Source organism: Nicotiana tabacum, chromosome 9, assembly GCF_000715075.1.
Source record: "Nicotiana tabacum cultivar K326 chromosome 9, ASM71507v2, whole genome shotgun sequence".
In the NCBI taxonomy this organism is placed as follows: domain Eukaryota; kingdom Viridiplantae; phylum Streptophyta; class Magnoliopsida; order Solanales; family Solanaceae; genus Nicotiana; species Nicotiana tabacum.
This window is the reverse complement of record NC_134088.1, coordinates 20,090,484-20,101,096: the sequence shown is the minus strand read 5'-3', so window position 1 is coordinate 20,101,096 and position 10,613 is coordinate 20,090,484. Positions and strand designations below refer to the sequence as shown.

The 10,613-nt window shown below is 33.3% G+C and overlaps 1 protein-coding gene across 1 annotated transcript; it reads left to right on the top strand.

The window, feature by feature from the left end:
- The first annotated feature begins 2,120 nt into the window (after positions 1–2,120).
- Positions 2,121–4,347, top strand: LOC107759169 (umecyanin). The gene is made up of 2 exons (XM_016577041.2): positions 2,121–2,462; positions 3,908–4,347. The coding sequence occupies exons 1-2, from the start codon at positions 2,285–2,287 to the stop codon at positions 4,183–4,185; spliced, it is 456 nt and encodes a 151-aa protein (XP_016432527.1). The 5' UTR covers positions 2,121–2,284; the 3' UTR covers positions 4,186–4,347.
- The last annotated feature ends 6,266 nt before the right edge of the window (positions 4,348–10,613 follow it).

The window sequence follows — 10,613 nt, the reverse complement described above, 5'->3', positions numbered from 1 at the left end:
TACCAAATCAAATTAATTGTATCGGGTTATTAAATCTAATACCAAACCAAACCAATAAAAGTCGAGTTTTTTAATCTGGATTTTTTTCGGAGTTTTCTGGGTTTTTTTCATAAAGTTTTCATAGCACAAAACGTAAAATTTGTGCTCCAAATATTTTTTTAATCCTAGTAAGACAGAACTATATATGGTGTTTTCAATAAAATAACATAAATATGAGATGAGTCATGATATTGTACTAAAATATTCAACAATAAGGATAATAAAAATGCATAAAATAAATATTATTAATAAACCATAATGAAAACAAACATAATTTAAAATTATGACTAATAAGTACTATTATTTACATGACTAACCACTAAAAGAAAAATAAGTTATACATTTTATCTAAACCACGGAAAAACTAAAAAATAGATATCCAACACTATTTTCATCTATAGTACAATTGAATTGAATGTCTTTTACTAGCATTAGTATTGATTTGATTTTGGTTTAGGATTTATTTGAGTTACTAATATTTATGGACTATAAAACTTATTGGAGCATCCAAAAATTATAAGCCCAAGCTTGAAATAATACGTTAAAAGATAAAACTATGAAAAAGCTTTAAAAATATTTATAAACTACACTACCATATATATTTTTATGTATTAAATATATTTAAAACTTCTATACATACAATGTCGGGTTGGTTTGGTTTCGATTTGACTTTTTTGAGTTAAAACCAAACAAATCAAATATGGTCGGGTTATTGTGTCCAACACCAAACCAAATCAAACCAAACTATAGTCGGATTTTTTTTTTCGGATTATCGAGTTTGTGCAAACTATCGATTTCATTTGTACACCCCTAATTTACAGCGTGGGGTCAACAATGAGTGCAAGTGACTGTATCAGAACAAAAAGCAGTTATTACACAGTTAGAATATTTCTGAAACTTAATATCGTAAACCATAAGGGATGTTAGTAAATTTATAAAAGAAAATTTAAGGAATGGTTTCTAAAATTATCCGTTAAATTAATAACATAATGTTAGTATAAATGGTGCATATGAAAGACATGCATGCCCTCTATTCATCAGTGTGGTATAAACATCGAATGAATAATTTTCTCCCTCTTAAGTCTTAACATTTGGCTCTTAAGATATATCCTTGACAATGGTCCATAGCAACATGCCAGTCCCATTCATTTATGTTGCATTTTTTTTTAGCAGCCGTCACCACTCACAATTCTCCAAAAAAAAAAAAAAAAAAAGTTTGGTGCACTGAGCTCTCGTTATGCGCGAGATCTGGGGAAGGGCCAAAACGTCAGAGGCGGCTCGATATAATATGGGGCCTAAGGCAAAAATAAAAAGTGAGGCCTTAAACTTTTTAATTATTTTTTTTACTCTTATTATAACTTATCGAAATCTAAAGAAGTTATATTCAGTTTTAATTATTGCCAATGTCCAACCAATTTGTTTCATCTCTCTTGTGTTATCATGTTGAACTTTATTGATTTAGTTTTGAAAAATTTTTTCAACCGAGGCAACTAATATAAAAATTATTAACGGTAATTGAATTAACACTTTTAACGTGATTGAGTTTGCCAATTAGACTATTTTTCTACTTATACAGTTTCTCTTAGTGCTTCTAATTCTAAATATAAGTTGAAACACATAATACTGTAGTAACTATGTTTCAAGAGTCATTCAATGTTAAGGACGAATTTTAATAGTTACTTATCAAAGTAGCTTGAAAAATGTTTACAAATGCACTTAAAAAATTAAGAAAAATTGTTTTAAACTAACATTGTAAGAAGATCGAATTTTGGGACGAATTAAAGGCACGAAACAACTAGTAACTAAAATTTAAGACGTGAATTATTTTTAGCTATAACTATTTTAACCAAATAATTTAAAAATTCTATCAGTAGTGCATAATTATTAAATATTATATATATTATTTATAGATTTTGGGGCTTAAGGCTATTGCCTTAGTGACCTTAGGCTCCAGCCGGCCCTGCAGACCACAAATGTGTATTGTACGCAGTTTTACCGTGCATTTATGTAAAAGACCGTTGTTTCTACTGTCACAATCCTCCAAAAACTTGTATTTTTGCATTGATCTTTCTCTAAACTCTATCGACAACCTTTTGTTTCTTTTTCCAACCATTAATATTTCCTCACCTTATCTCTTCACTATAAGTAAACCCCCAATTATAGTCCATTCTTTACCTACAAAACCAGAAGAAAAAAAATTGGCAGGGACGACCTGAGGAACATAGACACAAGTGAACATTTAAACATGGAAAAAGTACTAGAATTATTCAGTTGCATTGTGGTTTTTGCCTTAGTTATAAATTATGCTGCTGCTGAAACCTATAATGTTGGAGGAAATCTTGGATGGACAGTTCCACCTGGTGGAGAAGCTGATTACCAAAATTGGGCTGCTAAACAAAACTTCAAGTCTGGCGATACTTTAGGTAAGCATATGACTAAATTCTCTAACTCAACTTTAGTATGTATTTGCCATATCTCCTACTCCCTACTGTCCATAATATATTTCTATTAATGAGAAGAAAGGCAGCAGTGCACTGAGCACCCTTTATGCGCGTGTTCTAGGGAAAAGTTGGACCACAATGGTCTATTGTAGTAGAGGCGAATCCATGATTTAAATTCTATAGATTCAATTTTTAAGATTTTTAATATTGAACCCATTATATATTTAAAGTTATGGGTTCAAATCTATTATTTTTGTAATTTTAATAAATTTTTACACATAAATTTCTACTCCGCGTCGAAAGTTATGGGTTCAATTGAACCCGTAACTCTCACATTGGATCCGGCTCTGATTGTACGCAGTTTTACCTTGCATTCCTGCGCAATAAACTATTTTTACGGTTTGAACTCGTGACCTCCTGATCACATTATTTATCTCTTCTTAGACGTATCGTTTAATTATACTCTACGGATAGGAAGAGTAAGGGTAGATCTGAAAAAAAATGTAATAAATGGCTACTTGTCTTTTTAAAGCGTAAATTTTTTTGAAACAAGTTCGGTTTGCCAAAACGATTAATACTTGGAATCAAATATAATATTTTACTAAAGTATGATTTGCATTATAGTCGTTTTTCAATTTGATTCCTCGATTACTGTAGTTTTGAGAAGAAGAAATACGGATATACTATTGAAGCCTTTTAATTAGATGGTGATTGCATGCTATCTAGCGGTGGAGTCCCGGGTAATCAATTTTGACACTTCTTTATCGAAAAATTACAGTAGGTAGTTAAATAAAAAAAATTATGCATACATAATATATGTTAAATCCCTCGACGTTTTTGTACGTATAGTTCCTTATACTTAAGGCTTAAAGCCAAACGTATACTTATGATTAGAAACTTATGATACTCCTTAATTAGTAGGCTATATATTGGCTGAATGCCTATTTCCTAACACTTAACAGTATGGTACTCCTTACTAGCTATTGGCCAAATATCCAAGTAGCAAAAGTTGAACAAACTAGAAACTAATGTTTGAACTTTGAATAGTGATGAATTTGAATTCCTAAAGTCAGCAATTAGCAAAAGTTGTATAGAACTGAAATATGGAAAAAGAGAATTTATTTTGTGCCTCACACAATCGACAACGTCAGTTGTGTAAGGTCTCTTTTTTGTTTCAAAATTTTGTGGATCCAAAAATATAAGATATGAATATGCAACTCATACAATTAGTGTCAGTTGTGTGAGTCATAAAATAAAAAAATATGAAAAAAAGTACATTGAACCGGATGAAATACTATATATGTTTTGTCACTATGCTCAAGATTGGACATCTTCAAAGAATATATTTTAGGTATCAAACATAAAGACTAATGTATGTAAAACGTAAACTAATTTTCTTTTCCTTTTTTTCAACAATTTATATCCAGTATTCACATGGACTGGAATGCACACAGTGGCTTATGTGAGCAAAGAAGATTATGAAAAATGTTCAACTACAAATCATATTCAAGGCACAAGCCCAGTAACCATTAGTATTAGTGGTACTGGCCCTCACTACTTCATCTGCACTATTGGCAAACACTGTAGCCTCGGCCAGAAAATGAACATCACCACCGCTGGATCGTCGGCTGCCGCCTCGGCTTTAGCCACCACTGCCTTGTCTACATTTTTGTTGATCTTGCCTATTGTCAACACTTTCATATAAAAATAAAATCTAAATTAATTCTATGTAATAATATCAAATCTAATTGTGATTAATATGTTAATCTTTGATTTCATTGTACCAAATAATAGGGACAATTTGTAATGAATGAAAAGCTTTATTAAATGGACCATTGCATGAGTTGTGCAGTGGCAATATCGAAAATAGAGTGTTTTACTGACCACTCTTCACTCTATAACTCCGCTAAAATCGGAAATAGAGATATTGACTACTTGATTTCAATAAGGTTTGGGCTAAACTTGACTTTGTTAGAAGGTCTATAGAAGTGACAAACTCACCTTCGTGAGTCATATTCCTGTCACGTTATTATATTTTTTATTTCTATTTGATGTTTTTCATTCATGTCCGGTATTTATATTAGAGTTCCGATTAATCTGAATTCGCATCGAGTAAATCTCATTAAAAGAAGAAGTACTCCCCATTAGGATTTTTTTCCTTTTCTAGAACTCAAACCCATGACATCTAGTTAAGAATGGAAGGATCCTATACATCTCATTACAATCTTGAATGATTATTCCTATCACTATCACCTTACCACATATATTTCCTCATTTCTAAATGCTAAGTGACTATATAGGCCACAAACAACCTTTTTTGTTCAAACACTTGATGATGAAATGAAATAACAGATCTCCAAAAAAATTAGCAAAGTAGCAAAAAAAAAAAAAAAAAAGCTTAGAAGTTGCTTTAATCTTTATTTTTCCGTCCAAAAATTGCATTAAATTGCAGGTTCAAATTCTAGACATAACATCCTTGATATAAATTACTGATTCCGCCGTAGAAAGGCTATAAAATGTGACAAATACACGTTGGTGAGTCCTATTCCAATCACTTTTTTTTCCTTTCCAAATCAATCACCTTATGACCTATATTTCCTTATTTCCAAATGCTAAGTAAATATAGGCCACACACAAACTCTTTCTTTTTCTTTTCCAAACACTTAAGTGATGATGAAATGAAATGACTAAAGTCGATATAATACGAGAAATGACTCTGAAAATATCCGATGGGTTGCATTTAAGCTGAAGTTGTAAGCCTGACGTCTTTTTCATGTCAGAGTATGTTCTTCCACTTTTTATTTTAAAAAAGTATGAAGCTCATAGTTTATTGCATATTCTGTCAAATAAGATTAAAAACATTATAATGTAAATAAATGGGAAAATACATAACTTGCTCCCTGTACATGTCCCGAAAAGTGAGTTTCTCGCTCAACCTTTACGGGTGTCGTTTTTTCTCCATGTACTTGTCCAAACTGAATTTATTTCCTCTTTAATAGATGACATGACTGAGAAATTATTTTCACATAACAAAAGGCGCTAACAGATAGTAAAATAGTCAAAAAGTGATTAAATAATATAGATGTCTTGTTTTCGTTGGCAGTCACACTAACTACATTAATTAGTTGTATTAAAGGAAATACTAACCTTTTTTCTTTTCTTATTCTTTTATCTTTGTTCTTCTCTTCCTCTTTCTTCTTTTCTTCTTCAGCTATCTTTCCTCCATTTTTGCCCATCTGCTTGCGTTGAGTTACCAGATGGGAATAACAAGTACTCATTTATGAACAAAAACAGTACCCTATTTACATAAGAAAATAAAAATTTATTTTGTGATGGAAAATTATTAAAGACTAAAACTGTCACGACCCAAAATCCTAACCTGTCGTGATGGCGCCTATCTCAGTACTAGACAAGCCGACAACATCAATAACCCACTATTTCCTTTAAATTTTAAAAAAAACGTAACGTTTAATACAATACCAAAACATCTAGCAATTTTCGATACAACACTCTCAAAACCTGGTGTCACTGAGTACATGGGCATCTAATATGGGTACAAGTCTGAAAAATACGGTCTATAATAGTCTGAGACCAAATACAGTAAACAAGGAGATAGAGAAGGAGAGACAAGGTCTGCGGAACACGGCAACTACCTCAAAATCTTCTGAAAATCAACTGCGCGAAATGATCAACACATGTTCAGGAACACCTGGATCTGCACACGAAGTGAAATGTGTAGTATGAGTACAACCAACTCAGCAAATAACAATAATAACTAAGGAACTGAAGATAATGACGAGCTGCACAGTCATAGTTCACTTTTAGTAGTTCCAGTAAAGAATAAACATGCTTTCAAAATCCGACAGTTTAAGTCAAATCAATTTTATACTATTTAATTTCAAGTAATCCTGATGTAAATTCTTTCAGAGATTTTACAACAATGGCAGATAACAACCAAGTACAACAATAAATGCAAAGCAAGTACAGCCTCTCAGGCAACAGTCACTCAACTTATCACAACAGCTCAACCACTCGGCTCTCAGCCCTCAGCATGCACACTCAATGGGTACCCGCGCTCACTGGAGTGTGTACAGACTCCAGAGGAGCTCCTACAGCCCAAGCGCCATAATCTGCACGGACAACTCATGTGCTGCACAGACAACTCACGTGCTATAATATCCTGCACGGACAACTCACGTGCCATAATATCCTCACCTCACCGACAGCCCCTTGGCCTTACTCAGTTCTCAACCTCTCAAGCCTCTCGGGCTCTCAGGAATCACAAAGATCAGCCCAAACAAAGATAACATAATATATCAACAAATATCCAGAAAGACTGAGGTATAATACGCAAGAAAAATCATGACTGAGTACAAGACAATAATTAGCAAATAATTCAACAAGTACGCGACCTCTACGGGTCTCAACAGTACTATAACATAGCCTAAGCATGATTTCTAACATGATTTATAGTCAAATATCTTCAACACATAGAGATCATATAGCTAACAATAAATTATTCAACTTTACAGTTTTTCGGGACATACCAAGTCACAATCTGCTCGGTGCACGCCCATACACCTGTCACCTAGCATGTGCGCCATCATCAAAATAATCACATGATACCAAAATCCGGGGTTTCATATCCTCAGGACCAGATCTATACTTGTTACTTACCTCAACCCGTGTAATTATTTATTCTGCTATACCATTGCCACGAGAATTGGTCTTCGAAAGTCTCGTATCTAACCACAATTAATTCGATTCAGTCAATACAAATTATTGTATTTAATTCCATAAGGAAATACTAATTTTTCCAATAAAATCCGAAATTAACTCAAAAATCGCTCGTAGGACCCATGTCTCGGAACCCGACAAAAGTTATAGAATATGAACGCTACTCCAACCACGAGTCCAACCATATAAATTCCACCAAAATCCGACACCAACTCGACCCTCAAATCTTCAATTAAAGCCTATGAAGATTTCTACCATTTTCAACGCAATCCTTACCCATTTGAACTTAACAATTTTTCCACAACCTTATTGGTATGTATACATAATACTCTTACACCCAAGAATCATACTATAAATTATCCATTTTTACTCCAAACCCGAAATTGAAGGATTGAGGAAAGAAATTCTTACCTCTTTGAAGCCCTAGCAAGATCCTTGTGAAATCTTCAAATCTTGAATAAGAATTGATGGATAAATGACTAAATTTTCACTTTCTCTCTCTAAAATGTTCTCACTTCTCTCTAAAATATCAGATTTTGGCTCAAAAATGAGTTTCAAGGGCTATAAATCGAAGTTGGGTCGGGTCAAAAATTAGAAAGAATGGAAGCTCTGATGCAGTTATGCGATCGCATAACATGTATGCGGTCCGCATACCGGCCGCATAATTTGTCCTCTAAACCTGGGCGTTACTGACCCGGTCTGCGGTCATTATGCGGTCCGCATACTTATTTTGCGATCGCATAATGCACCGCAAAACAGGTATGCGGTCGCATAGTGCACCACTGATTTTTCTAAAACCTTGCCCCTCTCCCGATCCACTTTGCGACCATTATGTGGTCCGCAAAGTGATTCTGCGACCGCATAGTGGTCGCAGAAATGACCTTTTTTCGATATAATTTTCCTTTACACATCGGTGCACTGTTCAACCCAAAAAATCCGAGCCTTAATTTCCTTAGCAAAATTTCTCCGGGGTCGTTACACATAAGTAAACATCCGCATCACCTTTTTAACTTAAATTTTAAACCATGGAACTAAGTGCTTCAAATAATTTCAAAACCTCACCGGACCCAAACCAATTACCCCGGCAAGCCAAATAACAACTGTAATTTACAATTTGAGCAGTAAATGCGGAAATGGGGCTGCAATAGTCAAAACGACCGGCCGGGTCATTACAAAAACTTGAGAGTCTTAATATCACCTCATTTTTCAATATAATATCTCCTCATTTTTTAATTCATCTCTTTAAAATCACAAGTTATACCACACACATTATCATCATTCACGTTAAGATTACACCTTACTTCCAAAATCGCTCTTCATTCTCCAATTTTGCTGGAGTAATGTTTCTTTATCTTATTAACCCAAAAAATATTTTTTTTAGCTTATTGATTGACAAGAACCAAATAAAATTGCAGATGATATAATTCAACAAGAACAAAAGAGTATGTGGGTTCTTTGAGTTGCCGGTGTTCAAGCGCTCAGCAATGTTCTTGCAGGGAATATTATTTTGGATTTCTTTGTGAAATTTTTACGCTGGGATGAAATTAAATTAAATGGAATAAACGGGTTATGATAAATATTTGGGTATATTAGGTAAAATATTATTATTTTAATTAATTATATTATTAGACTAATAATCATTTAAAAAATAAAATTTATTATGTGGCATCATCAGAGGGCGAGTGTATGCCACACTCGACATACATCCTGGGAGAGGGCTTAGGAAGGAGAAAATAAATTTGATTTGGACAAGTACAGGGAGGAAAAACGACACCTGTAAAGATTGAGTGAGAAACTCACTTTTCGGGACAAGTATAGGGAGTAACTTATGTATTTTCCCTAAAAAAATAAAATACGGTTGCACTAGCTTAGGTTTTCAATTTATGATTCTAAAACCTATCAAAGTCAATCTTGGTTCTTATTAATCAAATGCGTCTCAATCTCAAAAATATAATCGACTATATAAAACGTCTATAAGTTTACATCCATTTTATTCAAACTTGTTTCTTTCCAACACTAAATAATTTATATTTTAGGTAAATAAAGGATATTCAAAAATAAAAATAAAGGTTCTGTAGAAGTCACATGTCACGACCCCAAATTCCCTACTTAGGAGGTCGTGATGGCACCTAGTCTCTAAGACTAGGTAAACCTATCAATGCGGAATAATCATAAATATCTGAAATAAATAAACTACAATTCAAATAATTACAACTCCCAAAACTCGGTAGAAATAAGTCACAAGCTTCTAAAAATTTATTCTTAATGTCTCTAAGTATCAAGGTTTAAAGAAAAATAAGGAAGCAACATAAAATGCTAGAAGGGGACTCCGGAGTCTGCGAACGCTGGCAGATATACCTCGAAGTCTTCGTGCGCAAGTAACTCACTGACGTCTAAACTGGTAAGATGTACCTGGATCTGCACAAAAAGATGTGCAGAAGCATAGTATGAGTACACCACAGCGGTACCCAGTAAGTGCCAAGCCTAACCTCGGTAGAGTAGTGACGAGGTCAGGTCAGATCCTACTGGAGAATAGATAATGACATGAAAAAATATTTAAACAATTTAATAAGATAAAATGACTATGGAAATGAATCAAATAATATGTCAAATTTAATGACACCAAATAATTGCAAATAATATCTCGTGGAATGAAAACAGAATTTCTTTCAACTTTATGAAAATTACAATAATTAATGAAAGGCAACTATGGCCATAAATCAATATCAACAAGGGCACTACCGAGGTACCACCTCGTAGTCCCCAATCATAAATAAATTCACAATATCTCATTTTCTTATATCACCGCGGAAGCCTTCACAATTTATTAAAAGAAAATATTTTTTTCCGAAATAACATCCTGCGTTTTAGCCACCCTTATCACACTGCATGACTTCTAGTAGTCACCCCTACTAGCCACGTGTATCAAGCCACCCTTATCTCACCTAATGCATTTCAATGCCGAGACCTTATACCACCGCATGCATATCAATATCACAATATATCACAATTTGCACCTCACGTGCCCAATATTTAAATTTTCCAAAATAAATCAACAACAATATTTTCCAATAATAAAGAGCTCACGGCTCCTGCCAAAATAATCCAACAATAATATTTTTTCACAATAAAGAGCTCACGGCTCCATCACCATGAGTACCAAAAATCTTACGAAAATATTCAGGAATAAATAATTCAGGAAAATAATATTTCAAAATCTTTAATACGTTGCTTCAATATCAAATTTAGAAATGTCAAATACTTCATATTAATAATATTAAATTTAAAGAAAATTAACCTTCAAATAATGCATAGTATAAAATAAACAAAGTTTCAATTAAACGGGTAAAACAATTAGCAGGAAAAGGTCAAGTAAATTTAAAATATAAACATTTA